General features: G+C 35.3%; 1 protein-coding gene and 1 non-coding gene across 3 annotated transcripts in view; one reads left to right on the top strand and one right to left on the bottom strand.

Moving 5' to 3' along the window:
• Positions 1-19,095, top strand: part of RIGI (RNA sensor RIG-I) — a 96,338-nt gene that overhangs the window by 53,652 nt on the left and 23,591 nt on the right. For both annotated transcript variants that reach the window (XM_077147974.1, XM_077147973.1), the window contains exons 13-14: positions 7,966-8,114; positions 18,898-18,988. In XM_077147974.1, the coding sequence (XP_077004089.1) occupies positions 7,966-8,114; positions 18,898-18,988 (240 nt within the window). The remainder of the gene's footprint in view (positions 1-7,965; positions 8,115-18,897; positions 18,989-19,095) is intronic.
• On the bottom strand, positions 1,732-1,838 carry LOC143675175 (U6 spliceosomal RNA). Its single transcript, XR_013171419.1, has one exon. It is a non-coding gene; the product is annotated as a U6 spliceosomal RNA (small nuclear RNA).

Below are 19,095 nucleotides of genomic sequence, written 5' to 3' on the forward strand. Positions count from 1 at the left end.
TTAGACATCCAAGGGGTCAAAGCAGAAATCACAAGGAAATTTGGAAATATCTTGAGGCAAATGTAAATAAAAACCACAAATACCAGAACTTATTGGATGCAACAGCAGCAATGCTGAGGGAAATTTATAAGTTGAAATGTTTACATTGGGAAAGAATAAAGATCTCAAATTAGATACCCAACCTCATAACTGGAGGGTCTAGAAAAAGAAGAGTAAACCAAATCTTAAGTATGCAGGAGGGAGGAAAGAACAAAGGCTACAATGGAGGTAAATGCAATAGAGAAAAAATAGTAGAGAGAATCAATGAAACCAAAAGTTGGTTCTTGAAAAGATCAATAAAAATAAACCTTTAGCTAGACTGACAGAGGGGGAATAAAGAAAGGACACAAACAGCTAAAATCATAAATGAAAGAGTGGCATTACTACTGACCCCAAAGAATAAAAGTGATTATAAGAGGATACTATGAAAAACTGTATGCCAACAAAATAGATAACTAGATGAAATGGACAAATTCCTAGAAACACACACACTACCCATACTGACTCAAGAAGAAATAGAAGATCTCAGCAGACCAACAACAAGTAAAAACATTGAATCAGTAACCAAAAACCTCCTAAAGAGAAGTTTAGGACCAGAATTTTGCCAAATATCCCAAGAAGAATTAACACCAATCCTACTTAAACCCTTCCAAAAAATTGAAAAGGAGGAAATACTCCTTAACTCATTCTATGAGGCCAATATCACCCTCATATCAAAGCCAGATAATGATACCACAAGAAATGAAAATTGCAGAGCAATATCCCTTATGAATATAGATGCAAAAATTCTCAACAAAATACTAGCAAACTGAATCTAACATCACATTAAACACCATAATTTACAACACCATGATCAAGTGGGATTTATTCTTGATATGCCCAGGGGGTTCAACATGAGAAAATTAATTGACATAATACTCTATCTTAATAGCATGAGGTACACATCACGTGATCACCTCATTTGACCTAGAAAAGGAATTTGACAAAATTCAGCAATGCTTCTTGATAAAATCAGAAAACTAAGAATAGAAGGAAACTTCCTCAACATATAAAGGGCATATGTGAGCATTCCACAGCTATTCAGTGCTGAAAGACTGAAAGCTTTCCTCTAAGAATCAGGAAGAAGAAAAGGATGCCCATTGTCATCACTATTATTCAATGTTGTACTGGAAGTTCTAGCCAGATTAATTAGGCAAGAAAATGATATAAAAGGCACCCAAATTGGATAGGAAGAAGTAAAACTTTTACTATTTGCAAATGACATGATCCTATACAGATGGAAAATCCTGAAAAATTGACTACAAATCTACTAGAGCTAATAAATGAAAACAGCAGAGTGGTAGGGTGCAAGATCACCATGCAAAAAGCAATAGTGTTTCTAGTATACTAGTAATGAACAACTGAAGAGGAAATCCAGAAAATCATTCCATTTACAATAGCAATTAAAAGAATCAGATATCTAGGAATAAATTTAACCAAGGATGTAAAGCACTTTTACATAGAAAACTACAAAACATTGCTAAAAGAAATCAAAGAAGACCTAAATAAGTGAAAGGCCATTCCATGTTCAAGGATTAGAAAACTGTATATTGTTAAGATGTCAAGTTTTATCCAAAGCAGTTGTATTGGTTTGTTAAATGCTGCTGAAGTGAATTACACCAGAAATGGAATGGCTTTTTTTTTGTTCTTTTTTAAAATATGGAACACTTCACGAATTTGCATGTCATCCTTGCTCAGGGGCCATGCTAATCCTCTCTGTATCATTCCAGTTTTAGTATATGTGCTGCTGAAGCTAGCACAATGGAATGGCTTTTAAAACGGGAATCTATTATGTTACAAGTTTACAATTCTAAGTCCAGAAAAAGTCCAAACTAAGGCATCCATAGAAAGATACTTTGACTCAAGGAAGGCTAGTGTCTGCACATGGAAAGGCACATGGCTGCCATCTGCTTGTCCTTGTTCTTGTTTCTGTTGCTTCCAGTTTCTGATGCCAGTGGTTTCCCTCTCTAAGCATCTGTGGACTTTCATTTAGCTCCTCCAGGACACAACTGTGGGTTCTGCTTGCTTAGCATCTCATGGGAAGGCACATGGCAACGTATGTTGGGCTATGCATCTCCAAATGTCTCTGTCTAGGTGTCTGCTCTCTGTCAGCACCCCAAGCATCTTCAAATGTCTGTGTGTCTCACAACTCTGTAGCAACTGTTTTCTCCAAAATGTCTCCCCTTTTAAAGACTCTGGTAAACTAATCAAGACTCACCTTGAATAGGCAGAGCCACATCCATATAATCAAAAGGCTACACCACAAACTGGATGTGTCACATCTCCATGGAAACAATCAAAGTTTCCACCCCATAATATTGAATCAGGATTAAAAGAAACATGGCTGCCCCCACAAGATTGTATCAGGAAAAAGGACATGGCTTTTCTGGGATACGTAACAGCTTCAAACTCGCACAACAATTTACAGATCCAATGCCATCCTAATAAAAATTCCAGCAGCCTTCTTTGCAGAAATGAAAAAGCCAATTATGAAATTTCTGTGAAGGATAAGCGGCCCTGAATAACTAAAACCATCTTGAAAGAGAAGAACAAAGTTGGAGAACTCATACTTTCTAATTTTAAAACTTATGACAAAGCCACAGTGGTCTAAACAGCATGATACTGGCACAAGAACAGACATAGAGACCCATAGATTAAATTGGGAGTTCAGAAATAGACCTTACACATATGGCCAGTTGATTTTTAAAAAAATTGTTTTATTAATTTTTAAATTAAAAAAATGACAAGAAAGAAACACAAACATTCTTAACATATGATCATTCCATTCTACATATATAATCAGTAATTCACAATATTATCACATACTTGCATATTCATCATCATGATAATTTCTTAGAACATTTGCATCAATTCAGAAAAAGAAATAAAAAGACAACAGAAAAAAATTCATACATTTCATACCCCTTACCCCTCCCTTTCATTGATCACTAGCATTTCAATCTAGGTCAATTGACTTTTTTTTTTTTTTTTTTTTTTTTGTATTTTTTTTTTTATTAATTAAAAAAAGAATTAACAAAACAATTAGAAATCATTCCAATCTACATGTACAATCAGTAATTCTTAATAACATCACATAGTTGCATATTCATCATTTCTTAGTACATTTGCATCGATTTAGAAAAAGAAATAAAAAGACAACAGAATAAGAATTAAAACAATAATAGAAAGAAAAAAAACAAAAAAAACAAAAACAAAAAACCTATACCTCACATGCAGCTTCATTCAGTGTTTTAACATATTGCATTACAATTGGGTAGTATTGTGCTGTCCATTTCTGAGTTTTTATATCCAGTCCCGTTGTACAGTCTGTATCCCTTCATCTCCAATTATCCCTTCTCTTTTTTTTTTTTTTTTTTTAATTAACGGAAAAAAAGAAATTAACCCACCATTTAGAGATCATACCATTCTACACATGCAATCATTAATTCTTAACATCATCACATAGATGCATGATCATCATTTCTTAGTACATTTGCATTGGTTTAGAAGAACTAGCAACATAACCGAAAAAGATATAGAATGTTAATATAGAGAAAAAAATAAAAGTAATAATAGTAAAATCAAAACAAAACAACACAAAACAAAACAAAAACCTATAGCTCAGATGCAGCTTCATTCAGTGTTTTAACATGATTACTTTACAATTAGGTATTATTGTGCTGTCCATTTTTGAGTTTTTGTATCTAGTCCTGTTGCACAGTCTGTATCCCTTCAGCTTCAATTACCCATTGTCTTACCCTGTTTCTAACTCCTGCTGAACTCTGTTACCAATGACATATTTCAAGTTTATTCTCGAATGTCCGTTCACATCAGTGGGACCATACAGTATTTGTCCTTTAGTTTTTGGCTGGATTCACTCAGCATAATATTCTCTAGGTCCATCCATGTTATTACATGCTTCATAAGTTTATCCTGTCTTAACGCTGCATAATATTCCATCGTATGTATATACCACAGTTTGTTTAGCCACTCTTCTGTTGATGGAGATTTTGGCTGTTTCCATCTCTTTGCAATTGTAAATAACGCTGCTATAAACATTGGTGTGCAAATGTCCGTTTGTGTCTTTGCCCTTAAGTCCTTTGAGTAGATACCTAGCAATGGTATTGCTGGGTCGTATGGCAGTTCTATATTCAGCTTTTTGAGGAACCGCCAAACTGCCTTCCACAGTGGTTGCACCCTTTGACATTCCCACCAACAGTGGATAAGTGTGCCTCTTTCTCCGCATCCTCTCCAGCACTTGTCATTTTCTGTTTTGTTGATAATGGCCATTCTGGTGGGTGTGAGATGATATCTCATTGTGGTTTTGATTTGCATTTCTCTAATGGCCAGGGACATTGAGCATCTCTTCATGTGCCTCTTGGCCATCCGTATTTCCTCTTCTGAGAGGTGTCTGTTCAAGTCTTTTTCCCATTTTGTAATTGGGTTGGCTGTCTTTTTGTTGTTGAGATGAACAATCTCTTTATAAATTCTGGATACTAGACCTTTATCTGATATATCATTTCCAAATATTGTCTCCCATTGTGAAGGCTGTCTTTCTACAGGTCAATTGACTTTTGACAAGGCTGCCAAATCTACTCAAATGGGAAAGAATTGTCTCTTCAACAAATGATGCTGGGAAAACTGGATATCTATATGCAAAAAGAATGAAGGAGGCTCACTACTTCACACCATATACAAAAATTAATTCAAAATGGACCACAGACCTAAATATCAGGTCAATAAAACTCCTCTAAGAAAACCTAGGGAAGCATCTCCAGAACCTTGTATTAGGCAGTGGTTTCTTAGGCTTTACACCAAAAGCATGAACAACCAAAAAAAAAAAAAAAAATAGGTAAGTGGACCTAACCAACATTGAAAACTTTTGTGCATCAAAGAACTTCATCAAGAAAGTAAAAAAGATAGCCTACAGAATGGAAGAAAATTTGTAAACCACATATCTGATGAGGGTTAATATCTAGACTATATAAAGAAGTCCTACATCTCAACAATAAAGACACACAACCCAATTAAAAATGGGCAAAATATTTGAATAGACGTTTCTCAAAAAAAAGATATACTAATGGCCAAAAAGCACACGAAAAAGATACTGTTCTAGTTTGCAAGCTGTCTGAATGAGATATACCAGAAACAGAATGGCTTTTAAAAAGGGGAATTTATTTCACGGTGGCTCAGCAGGCAGAGTTTTCATTTGCCATGTTGGAGACCTGGGTTTGATTCCCAGTGCCTGCCCATGAAAGAAAAAAAAAAAAACTTAAAAAAGGAATTTATTAAGTTGCAAGTTTACGTGATCTAAGAAGGCTGTGAAAATGTCCAAATTATTGTAAGACTACAGAAATGTCCAATTTAAGGCATCCAGGGAAAGATACCTTGATTCAAGAAGCTGATGACATCCAGGGTTTCTCTGTCAACTGGAAAGGCACATGGTGAACATGGTGACGTCTGCTACCTTACTCTCCAGACTTCTTGTTTCATGAAGTTCCTCCGAGGGTGTTTTCCTTCTTCATCTCCAGAGGTCTCTGATTGCATGAGATCTAAAGCTTTTTCCAAAATGGTTCCCTCTTAAAGGGCTCCAGTAGGCAACCCCACTTTGAATGGGTGGAGATACATCTCCATGGAAACCATCTAATCAAAAGTTAACCACCCATAATTCAGTGGGTCACATCTCCATGGAAAAATCAAAAAGCTCCCACCCAGCAATACTGAATGAGGATTAAAGGACATGGCTTTTCTGGGGTACACAACAGATTCAAACTGGCACAGATACTAAACCTCATTAGCCATTAGGGAAATGTAAATCAAAACCACAATGAAATACCAATTCATACCCACTAGAATGGCTACAATGAAGTAATAATAATAATGATGTGTGGGAGAGGATGTGGAGACCTAGGGACATTTTATTCATTGTTTGTGGGAATGTAAAATGGCACAGCTGCTCCTGAAAACAGTTTGGCACTTCTCCAGAAAACTAAGTATAGAATTACCACATGACCCAGTAATCCCACTTCTAGGTATATACTCACAAGAAGTGAAAGCAGATATTTGCACACCAATGTATATAGTAGCATTATTCATAATATCCACAATATGGAAGCCACCCAAGTGTCTATCAGCTGATGACTGGATAAAAAAAATGTGGTTTGTTTAATAATAATAAAAAAATAATAAAATATTATTCAGCCATGAAAAGAAAGGAAATTCTGATAAATGCCACAATATGGGTGAACCTTGAAGACATCATGTTGAGTGAAATAAGTCAGATACAAAAGGACATATATTGTAAGCTCTCACTGATATGAAATCATTAGAATAAACAAATTCATAGAGTTGGAAAATAGAATATAGGTTACTGGGGCTGGGGTGAGGGTAGCGGATAGGGAGTTAATGCCTAATTCATGTAGAATTTCTGTTTGGGATGATGAAAAAGTTTTGGTAATGGATGGTTCTGATGGTAGTGAAACATTGCGAATGCAATTAATGCCACTCAATCATATTTTGAATGTGGTTAAAGGGTAAATTCTAGGTTGTATATTTTTTAGAATAAAAAATGAAAAAACTAATGCAGGACAGTACAACGCAAACCTGAACCCTTATGCGAACCATGGGTTATAGTTAATAATATATTTATATATTATGTAAATTATAATTATAATAATAATTTTTAACAGTTATAACAAAGGTACTATACTAATGCAAATTGTTTATAATGGGGGTGGGGAAGATGGCTTATGGGAACTCTGTATTTTCTGCATGATTTTTTTGTAAACCTAAAACTTTTCCAATAAAGAAATTACATTAAAAAAAGAAGAGATGAGTTGTAGTACATCATTGTATAACATTTCCACCATATAGATAAAAGATGTAAATAAACTCAAGAACATAGATAATTGTAAAATGTAATAAAATAATTGAAAATAATGAATTTTGGTTATTATATTTTAATATTTATTGTATGTTTACATAATTGAGTTTTTAATAATGTTTGTGTTTAAAATCAGCTCACACAATTCTTGAAAATTTAATAATCAGTTATGTGGTCTGATATGAGCTAGTTTTAGCACACCATTGTTTTATAACTAGGTATGTTTTTAAAGATGGATCGTTCTGAACTTACCTTCATGTTCCTTGATTTTGTTTTTTTTTGGTATGCTGTATGGTGGGGGTCGCATTCCATTCTTTTCCCATGTGACTATTCCATTATTGCAGCACCATTTGTTGAATTTTTTGTTGAGGGGTTGGGGGGCACTCAAGCTGGGAATTGAACCTGGGTCTTCTGCATGGCAGGTGAGAATTCTATCACTGAACTACCCTTGCTTAATTAAGGAACACCCCTGTTCCTTAATTTTTTAACTTAAAATATCTTTGAAATATTTCCATATCAGCATATACATATCTTCCTCATTATTTTTAACAACCATAGTAATTGACTTGATTGGCCCACGATCTATTGAACTATTTCCCTACTGTTGGATGTTTTGGTTGTTTTCTATTTTTCTTTTATATTCTAAACAGTAATATAGTGAATATCTTAATAGATGTATTCCACACTTTTCTCTGTAAAACAAATGAACAAAATTCCTAGATGTAGGATTGCTAAATCAAAATATGTGTTACTGAGCTTTATATTTGATAGATACTGCCAAATTGTCCTCCTAAAAGGTTGTACTAATTTAAATAGGCTACTCTATGATATATAATATTACTCATCAAAGGTTATGAGGTTATATACGGCCTTAATGTGTGTATGACTCAAATTCCTAGTTAAAGTTTGAAAGATTCACTAATTGAACTACAGCTGTTGGTCACAGTGTGTTCTAAGTTTTGAGAATTTATAAAAAGACATTTATCAAATGTTCCTCTTTGCAGAAAAGCTTCAAGAACTAGAAGATGTGTCTATGGATCCCATCAGTGAGAACCCTAAACTCAATGACCTCGGCTTCATCCTGCAAGAGGAGTACCATTTAAACCCAGAAACAAGAACCATTCTCTTTGTGAAGACCAGAGCACTCGCGAATGTAAGCTCTCCTTCCCCTTGACAGAGCACTATTTATTGAAAAGATTTTTCTTTCCTTACGGCTGTGCAATCATGTATCCATATGTGTGTGGTTCTGTTTCTGGGATCTCTGTTCTGTTCAAATGAGCTATTTGCTTACCCTTTACACTAATGCCTGACTTGTCTTAATCATTCTAGTTTATAATCTTGATACCTATAATACAAGCACTACATATGTCAGATTTTAAAATTTTAGCCATTTTATAGGTGTCTAGTGATATCTTAATAGCATTTGAATATTTGAATTTTCTTAGTGACTAATAAGGTTGACCATCTTTTCCTAGGTTTATTACCCAGTCGTATATCCTATTTGGTGAAGCAGATCTTTTGCCTATTTTTTTATAACGGATTGTTTATTATTTTGTTGTTAAGGTTTTCCGAGTACTTTTTATAATCTGACAAAAAAGTCCTTTGTTAGAAATGTGATTTGCAAATTATTTCTTCTGGTCTGTGGGTTGTCTTTTCATTCTGTTAACATTATCTTTTGCAGATTGTAAGTTTAAAATTTGACAAAGTCCGGGTATCAGATTTCTTCTTTTATGGATTGTGCTTTTGGTGTTGTATCTAAGAACACTTTAACAAAGGTCACAAAGATTTTCTATTATCTTATCTTGTAGAAGTTTTATAGCTTTGCATTTTACGCTTAGATCAATGATCCGTTTTGAATTAGTTTTTGTATAAGGATGGGTTGAGGTGCTTTTTTATCTTGTACATAAACATCCAGTTATTCCAGCAGTGTGTATTCACAAGACTATCCTTTCGCCATTGAATTGTCTTTGCACCATTTTCAAAAATCCATTTACTACATTTGTGTGAATCTAGTTCTTGACTCTCTATTCTTTTCCATTGATCAATATGTCTGTGCTTTCACCCATGCCACACTGTCTTGATTACGTAGAAATTTATAATAAGTCCTGAAATCAAGTAGTGTCAGTCCTCCATATTTGTTCTTCTTTCTCACAATTGTTTTGGATATTCCAGTTCCTTTACACTTCCATAAAGTTTCAGAATCAGCTTGTCCATAACTATGAAAAAGCCCTCTGAATCTGTAGATCAAATTGTTGGGATAATTGACATGTTAGCAATAATCAAGTCTCCAGTTAATAAAAATACTATATTTCTTCATTTATGTAGAACTTCTATATCAGTTAATTATTGCAGTGTAACAGATTACCCAACACTTTGTGACTAGAAACAGCAAATATTTCTTATCACTGGGCCAGGAATGAGGAAGCAGCTTAACTGGGTGTTTCTGACTCTGGGTCTCACGTGAGCATGTAATTAAGGTGTTGGTCATGGCTGCAGTCAGCTCACGGCTTGACTGCGGGGGAAGACCAGCTTCAATCCTCACTTCCTGTGACTAGTTCCTCAGGCGTCCTTCAGAGCTCATTTATGTGGCCCTTTCCACAGGGCTGCCTCACAACATGGCAGCTGGCTTCCCCCAAAGCATGTGATCCGAGAGAGATTGAGAGAGAGTGCCTAAGATGGAAGCCACTGTCATTTTGTGACTCATCTCAGAAGTGACATCCACTTTTTAAAAAAATATTTATTAATGAAACCAATCAACATACTATATGAACATTCTTTTTTTTTCATCACATAGTTGTATATTCATCATCATGATCATTTCTTAGGACATTTGCATCAATTTAGAAAAAGAAATAAAAAGAAAACAGAAAAAAAAATTCATACATACCATACGCCTTACCCCTCCCTTCCATTGATCACTAGCATTTCAATCTATTAAATTTATTTTAACATTTGTTCCTATTATTTATTTATTTTTTAATCCATAAGCTTTACTCATCTGTCCAAGGTAGAGAAAAGAAGCATCAGACACAAGGTTTTCACAATCACACAGTCACATTGTGAAAGCCATATCATTATACAATCCTCTTCAAGAAACATGGCTACCGGAACACAGCTGTACTGTTTCAGGCAGTTCCCTCCAGCCTCTCTTTTACGTTTTAACTAGAAAAATGATATCTATTTAATGTGTAAGAATAACATCCAGGTTAACCTCTCGACTCTGTTTGGAACCTCTCAGCCATTGACACTTTATTTTGTCTCATTTCTCTCTTCCCCCTTTCAGTCGAGAAGGTTTTCTCAACCCCTTGGTGCTGAGTCCCAGCTCATTCTAGGATTTCTGTCCTATGTTTCCAGGAAGGTCCACACCCCTGGGAGTCATGTCCCATGTAGAGATGGGGGAGGCCACATCTCAGCAACAAAAGAGGTTTTCTTGGGAGTGACTCTTAGGCCTAATTTTAAGAAGGCTTAGCCTATCCTTTATGGTGTTAAGTTTCATGTGAACAACCCCCAAGATTGGGGGTTCATCCTATTGCTTTGGTTGTCCTAACTGCTTGGGAGAATATCAAGAATTCTCTACTTGGGGAAGTTGAGTTTTCTCCCTTTCTCACCATTCCCCCAAGGGGACTTTGGAAATACTTCTTTATTCACTGTTCAAGACTTTCTGGGATTTATCGAGGCATATCGAGGTTTGGACAAACCTACAAAATCTCATGCCCTACTCAAGGTTCCATATACTTATGGTGTTCAATTAAGCTGTCCACATAAGTTATATTAGGAAATGCAATATTCAAAATATAAATTTTGTGCCAAATAAATATTTTTTCTTTAGTCTCACACATAAGCTAAAGTTTTAAATATTAATTACCATCTATTTTCAGCACCCTGCAGTATTGACATTCCTTTGTTCTTCCTCATGCAAAAACATTTTTAAATTTGTACATTTAGTCACTATCATTATACACTCTAGGCATTCCTAGATTATACTATCTCAATCTTTATGGTCTTTCATTCTGATTTCATTTGTGCCCCCAGCCCTCCTCCCTCTATCGTTCTCATATTCAGCTTCATCCAGTGTTCTAACATTATTGTATTACAGTTAGGTTGTATTGTGCTATCCATTTCTGAATTTTTACAATCAGTCCTGTTGCACAATCTGTATCCCTTCAGTTCCAATTTCCCAATATCTACCCTATTTCTATCTCCTGATGACCTCTGTTCTTAACTGAAATTATCCAAGTTCGTTCATTAATGTTAGTTCATACCAGTGAGACCATACAGTATCTGTCCTTTTGTTTCTGGTTAATCTCACTCAGCATAATGTCCTTAAGGTCCATCCATGTTGTTACATACTTCATAACTTTATTCTGCCTTACAGCTGCATAATATTCCATTGTATGTATATACCACAGGTTGTTTAGCCACTCATCTGTTGATGGACATTTGGGCTGTTTCCATCTCTTGGCAATTGTAAATAATGCTGCTATAAACATTGGTGTGCAAATGTCCGTTTGTGTCCTTGCCCTCATGTCCTCTGAATAGATACCTTGAAATGGTATTGCCGAGTCATATGGCAATTCTATATTTAGCTTTTTGAGGAACCGCCAAACTTCCTTCCATAGCAGTTGTACCATTTGACATTCCCACCAACAGTGGATAAGTGTGCCTCTTTCTCCACATCCTCTCCAGTGCTTGTCATTTTCTGTTTTATTGATAATGGCCATTCTGGTGGGTGTGAGATGTTATCTCATTGTGGTTTTAATTTGCATTTCTCTAATAGCCGGGGAAGTTGAGCATCTTTTCATGTGCCTTTTGGCCATTTGTATTTCCTCTTCTGAGAAGTGTCTGTTCAAGTCTTTTTCCCATTTTGTAATTGGGTTGGCTGTCTTTTTGTTGTTGAGTTGAACAATCTCTTTATAAATTCTGGATACTAACCTTTATCTGATATGTCATTTCCAAATATTGTCTCCCATTGGGTAGGCTGTCTTTTTATTTTCTTGATGAAGTTCTTTGATGTGCAAAAGTGTTTAATTTTGAGGTGTTCCCATTTCTTTCTTTCTTTCTTCCATGCTCTTGCTTTGGGTGTAAGGTCTAGAAAACTGCCTGTAACTATAAGATTTATAAGATATTTCCCTACATTTTCTTCTAACAGTTTTATGGTCTTAGATCTAACGTTTAGGTGTTTGATCCATTTTGAGTTAATTTTTGTATAGGGTGTGACATACAGGTCCTCTTTCATTCTTTTGCATATGGATATCCAGTTCTCTAGGCACCATTTATTGAAGAGACTGTTCTGTCCCAGGTGAGTTGGCTTGACTGCCTTATCAAAGATCAGTTGTCCATAGATGAGAGGGTCTATGTCTGAACACTATTTGATTCCATTGGTCAATATATCTATCTTTATGCTAGTACCATGCTGTTATAATCACTGTAGCTTCATAATACTCCTTAAAGTCAGGCAGCGTGAGACTACCGACTTCATTTTTTTTCTCAGGATACTTTTTGCTATTTGGGGAACCCTGCCCTTCCAGATAAATTTGGTTATTGCTTTTTCTATTTCTGAAAAATGTTTTGGAGATTTTAATTGGTATTGCATTGAATCTGTAAATCAATTTAGGTAGAATTGACATGTTAACTATATTTAGTCTTCTAATCCATGAACACGGTATGCCCTTCCATCTATTTAGGTCTTCTGTGATTTCTTTTAACAATTTCTTGTGGCGTTCTTTCTATAGATCTTTTTTCTCTTTAGTTAAATTTATTCCTAAATATTTCATTCTTTTGGTTGCAATTATAAATGGAATTCTTTTCTTGATTTCCCCCTCACATTGTTCATTACTAGTGTATAGAAACACTATAGATTTTTGAGTGTTGAGCTTGTAATCTCCCACTTTGCTATACTCATTTATTAACTCTAGTAATTTTGCTGTGGATTTTTCAGGGTTTTCGACATATAGTATCATATCATCTGCAAACAGTGAGAGTTTTACTTCTTCCTTTCCAAATTTGATGGTTTGTATTTCTTTTTCTTGTCTACTTGCTCTGGCTAGAACTTCCAACACAATGTTGAATAATAGTGGTGATACTGGACATCCTTGTCTTGTTTCTGATCTTAGGGGGAAAGTTTTCAGTTTTTCCCCATTGAGGATGGTGTTAGCTGTGGGTTTTTCATATATTCCCTTTATCATTTTGCGGAAGTTCCCTTGTATTCCTATCCTTTGAAGTGTTTTCAACAGGAAAGGATGTTGAATTTTGTCAAATGCCTTTTCTGCATCAATCGAGATGATCATGTGGTTTTTCTGCTTTGATTTGTTGATATGGTATATTACATTAATTGATTTTCTTATGTTGAAACATCCTTGCATACCTGGGATGAATCCTACTTAGTCATGATGCATAATTCTTTTAATGTGTTGCTGGATTCAATTTATAAGAATTTTGTTGAGGATTTTTGCATCTATATTCATTAGATAGATTGGTCTATAGTTTTCTTTTTTTGTGATATCTTTGTCAGGCTTTGGTATGAGGCTGATGTTTGCTTTGTAGAATGAGTTAGGTAACTTTCCCTCCTCTTCAATTGTTTTGAAGAGTTTGAGCAGGATTGGTACCAATTCTTTCTTGAATGTTTGGTAGAATTCACATGTGAAGCTATCTGGTCCTGGACTTTTCTTTTTGGGGAGCTTCTTAATGACTGATTCAATTTCTTTACTTGTGTTTAGTTTTTGAGGTCATCTATTTTTCTGGAGTCAAAGTTGATTGTTCATGCCTTTCTAGAAAGTTGTCCATTTCGTCTATATTGCTGTATTTATTAGTATAAAGTTGTTCATAGTATCCTGTCATTACTTCCTTTATTTCTGTGGGGTCAGTGGTTATGTCTCCTCTTCCATTTCTGATCTTATTTATTTGCATCCTCTCCCTTCTTTTTGCCAGTCTTGCTAAGGGCCCATCAATCTTATTGATTTTCTCATAAAACCATCTTCTAATTTTGTTGATTTTCTCAGTTGTTTTTATGTTCTCAATTTCATTTATTTCTTTCCTTTCACTTGATTTGGAGTTAGTTTGCTCTTCTTTCTCTAGTTCTTCTAAGTGGACAGTTAATTCCTTGATTTTTGCCCTTTCTTCTTTTTTGATCTAGGCATTTAGGGCAATAAATTTCCCTCTCAGCACTGCTGGCTGCATCCCATAAGTTTTGATATGTTGTGGTTTTGTTTTCATTAGTCTCAAGATATTTACTGATTTCTCTTGTAATTTCTTCCTTGACCCACTGGTTGTTGAAGAGTGTATTGTTGAGCCTCCACATATTTGTGGATTTTCTGGCACTGCCTATTATTGATTTCCAACTTCATTCTATTATGATCTGATAAAGTGTTTTGTATGATTTCAATCTTTTTAATTTATTGAGACTTGCTTTGTGACCCAGCATATGGTCTGTCTTTGAGAATGATCCATGAGCATTTGAGAAAAAGGTGTATCCCGCTGTTGTGGGGTGTAATGTTCTATAAATGTCTGTTAAGTCTAGCTCATTTATTGTATTATTCAGATTCTCTGTTTCTTTATTGATCCTCTGTCTAGATGTTCTGTCCATCAATGAGAGTGGTGAATTGAAGTCTCCAACTATTATGGTAGATGTGTCTATTTCTCTTTTCAGTATTTATCATATGTATTTTGGAGCATTCTGGCTCGGTGCATAAATATTTATGATCATTATGTCTTCTTGCTGAATTGTTCCTTTTATTAATACATAGTATCCTTCTTTGTCTCTTTTAACTGTTTTACATTTGAATTCTAATTTGTTGGATTTTAGTATAGCTACTTCTGCTCTTTTCTGATTGTTATTTGCATGAAATATCTTTTCCCAACCTTTCACTCTCAACTTATGTTTATTCTTGGGTCTAAGTTTGTTTCCTGTGGACAGCATGTAGATGAGTCCTGTTTTTAAATCCATTCTGCCAGTCTATATCTTTTGATTGGAGAGTTTAATCCATTAACATTTAGTGTTATTACCATACTGGCAGTACTTTCTTCTGCCATTTGCCTTTGAATTTTATGTGTCATATCTAATTTTCCTTCTTTTTACCTTTACTCATAGTCTTCATTTCTACTCTTCTCCACACCTCTCTCTTCTGTCTTTTTGTATCTGTCTCTACTACTCCCTTTAGTAGTTCTTGCAGAGCCAGTCTCTTGGTCAGAAATTCTTTCAGTGATTTTTTTTTGTCTGAAAATGTTTTAATTTCTCCCTCATTTTTGAAGGACAATTTTGCTGGATATAGAATTCTTGGTTGGCAGTTTTCCTATTTTTTTAGCAATTTAAATATATCATCCCACTGTCTTCTTGCCTCCATGGTTTTGGCTGAGAAATCTATGCATAGTCTTATCGGGCTTCCCTCGTATGTGATAGATTGCTTTTCTCTTGCTGCTTTCAAGATTCCCTCTTTCTCTTTGACCTCTGACATTCTGATTAGTAAGTGTCTTGGAGTACACTATTTGGATCTATTCTCTCTCTATGAGTCCCAGCTCATATTTCCCCATTTTTTTCCCTACATTTTCTTTTACTTGTCGGATTTCAGATGTTCCGTCCTCCAGTTTACTAATCCTATCTTCTGCCTCTTGAAATCTAACATTGTAGGTTTCTATTGTTTTTTTCATCTCTTCTACTGTGCCTTTCATTCCCTTAAGTTCTGTGATTTGTTTTTTCAGACTTTCAATTTCTTCTTTTTGTTCATTCCTTGCCTTCTTTATATCCTCCTTCAATTCATTGGTTTGATTTTTGATGAGGGTTTCCATGTCTGCTCGAACATTCTAAGTGTTTCAACTCCTGTATCTCATTTGAATTGTTGGTTTGTTCCTTTGACTGCGCCATATCTTCAATTTTCCTAGTATGATTCATTATTTTTTGCTTGCATCTAGGTATTTAATTACCTTGATTAGTTTATTCTGTAGATTGTTTTCATTTTTTTTACCTAGGATTTTCTTGCTGATGACCTTGTTGTTTATTTGTTCTTTGACATTCAGTTCAGCTTTTTCTAGACCTCTAGCTTAGATTTTGTTTAACAGAGGAGAATTTTTCAGTTCTTGTTTTTGTGTTTCGTGCCCTGCCTGTATGGTGCCTTCCCCCTCCCCCCACCACCCCTTAGGAGGGTCTACTTAGGTATTATAGACCTCAGCCGGATTTTCCCAGACCAACTGACCTCAACTTTTACTCAAGGTTCAGCTGAACTGGGGGCCTATTTTTAGTAGTCAAAATTTGTGAATTAATTCCACAATTGGAGCTTGGTTGTGCTCCACCCCTGCTGCTGGTAAACTCTCTTTCCTTTTCCCTCTGGGAAGCAGCCTTTGTGGGAGGGGCGCCAGCTGCTGTGGCTTGGGGAATTCACAGTTCTGGGTGGGCTTGCAGCTGGTCCAGCTAGTCCAGACAGGTGTACACTGTGTGTCTGGTCACTCATGTGGCCCCAGCAGTTGTTCTGTACTGTTCTTGGCTATTTATTAGCTGCTCTGGAGGACGAACTAAATCCCACACCTCACAAAGCTGCCATCTTGGCCCCTCAACATCCACTTTTGTACATCATATTCTATAAAGCATAGTTTTCAGCGTGGAGTCTGTCTATATTATTATTAGATTTATATTTAAGTACTTAAGTTTTTGATGCTATTATGAATGGCACATTTTAAAAGAAATTCCACTTTTCCATTGCTAGTATATAGACATACAATTGATTTCTGTATATTGATCTTGTGTCCTGTGATCTTGCTAAACTCACTTTTTAGTTTTATGTACCCACTATTCTGAGCTTTGCTTTATTCACATAAAACATATCTTGGTGATAAAGTCATTTCAGGTCACAAAGACCTGTACCATTATAGTTAATTATTGCAAAATATTCAGTTCTAGGAAGGTGTTTTCTCAGGTTTGTCAGTCTGAAAATTGTCTGTACACTAACTTAAATGTTATGTTTCTTCTTATATGTTTTTCTTTTTTTTTTAACCATATTGTTCTTTTATTAGAGATGTTGTAGGATTTAAAAAAATCATGCATAGAATACAGAGTTCCCATATAAAAATGTATTGTTAATCCCTTGCATAAATATGGAAATTGATGAAAGCACATTTTAAAAATTGTACTATTATGGTTTATATTAGGGTTCAGTTTGTGTTGTACAGTGCTGTTTATTTTTTTAATTACTTTTATTCTAATATATATGTAACCTTAATGTTCTACTTTTAACTACATTCAAATATATAATTCGGTGCTGTTAATTTAATTATTCACATAGTTTTAAATGACATTTGGGGGTGATAACATAAAAGGAGCACTGAAAAATCATTTCTAGTAAGCCAATTAGGAATAATTTAGGTTTCCTTTCCAATGTCAGGCTTAGATTTTTTCTGGTAAAATTGCTCTTTTCTATACCTGATTTTTTCTTTTATTAAATTAATTTATTGCTTCTCTCACCTGATAGAATGAGAAGAATTATAATTATTATTTGTTTTATAATTCAAATATTTAGAGCTGGTTAGTCAGTTTGCCCAACCAGTTATTCCTCAATTGTCCAACAGGTTGAAAATGAGCCAGGCAGTCATCAAATCACATATTTGCTCTTGAGTTTATTTTCTCTTTCATCTTTTTGTTTTTTTGCATGCTCTTCTGGTTTGCTAGGTGCCGGAATGCAATATACCAGAAACAGAATGGCTTTTAAAAAGGAGAATTTAATAAGTTGCTAGTTTATAATTCTAAGGCTGAGAAAATGCCCCAGTTAAAGCAAGTCTATAGAAATGTCCAATCTAAGGCATCCAGGGAAAGATACCTTGGTTCAAGAAGGCTGACGAAGTTCAGGGTTTCTCTTTCAAGTGAGAAGGAACATGGCAAACACAGCCAGGATCGCTCTCTCATCTGGAAAGGCACATGGTGAACACGGTCAGGGTTTCTCTCTCATTTAGAAGGGCACATGGTGAACACTGGGTCATCTGCCAGCCTCCTCTCCCGGCCTCTTGTTTCATGAAGCTCCCTGGGAGGCACCTTCCCTCCTCATCAACAAAGGTCATTGCTTCTCACAGCTATGTCATTCTGCTCTCTCTGAATCTCTCATTCTCCAAAACGTTTCCTCCTTTATAGGACTCCAACAAACCAAAGACCCACCCAAATGGGTGGAGACATGTCGCCACCCAATCCAGTTCAGCAACCACTCTTGACTAAATCACATCATCCAGGGAGATGATCTGACCACTGTTTCAAACATACAGTATTGAATAGGGACCACTCCACCTCTATGAGATGGGAATTTGACTAAAACATGGCTTTTCTAGGGGGCATACTTCTTTTGAAACCAGCACACATGGGCAGGCACCAGGAATCAAATCCAGGACTCCGGTGGCAGGCAAGAAGTCTGCCTGCTGAGCCACCATGTCCCACCCCATTTTCTCTTTCATCTTTGTAGAAGGATGAATAAATAAGACAGGAACAAAAATTAAGTATATTCAAATGTTCATTCTGTGTGTAGGAAAGGTTGAATTTATGCATTTAGAAAGTAGTAGTATTTTTTTTCTCATACATACATATTTACATATACGCTAATAAATCATGGTGAAGTAACTGCTGTCTTTTATTATTTATTTATTTGCTTGTTTTTTATTTGGCTAAAGTGGATGAGATTGCAAGTATTTATATCATGTAGGAACTTTTAGAACCCACCTGTTAAGTAACAGTTTCCCCCCTCGAACAAAACTGTAAAACATAATAATATGTTTCTGGAAACCAACAGACTCTAAAATTACTTTGTGTCAATATATATAAAATGCAATAAAAGAGTTCTTTGTTTTTGTAAATGATCTTGGACACAATTCCTTATTGTTACAGGGAAACTCTTGCATGTTTTTTCAATAATCCCTTAATACGGGTAGTTTACACAGAGTGTCTAATTGATAATCTGACTTTTCATTTTCAGGCTTTGAAGAAATGGATTGAAGAAAATTCTAAACTCAGCTTTTTGAAACCTGGCATATTGACTGGACGTGGCAGAACAAGTCAGGAAACAGGTATTTCTATATGATGAATTACATTAGCATACTGTATATATAAGAATATATATAATAAACTTGAATCCTTTTTTACTGCTTCTGTCCATTGGGGTTCAACCACAGGG

Source organism: Tamandua tetradactyla, chromosome 2 (genome assembly GCF_023851605.1).
Source record: "Tamandua tetradactyla isolate mTamTet1 chromosome 2, mTamTet1.pri, whole genome shotgun sequence".
NCBI classification, from domain to species: Eukaryota; Metazoa; Chordata; class Mammalia; order Pilosa; family Myrmecophagidae; genus Tamandua; species Tamandua tetradactyla.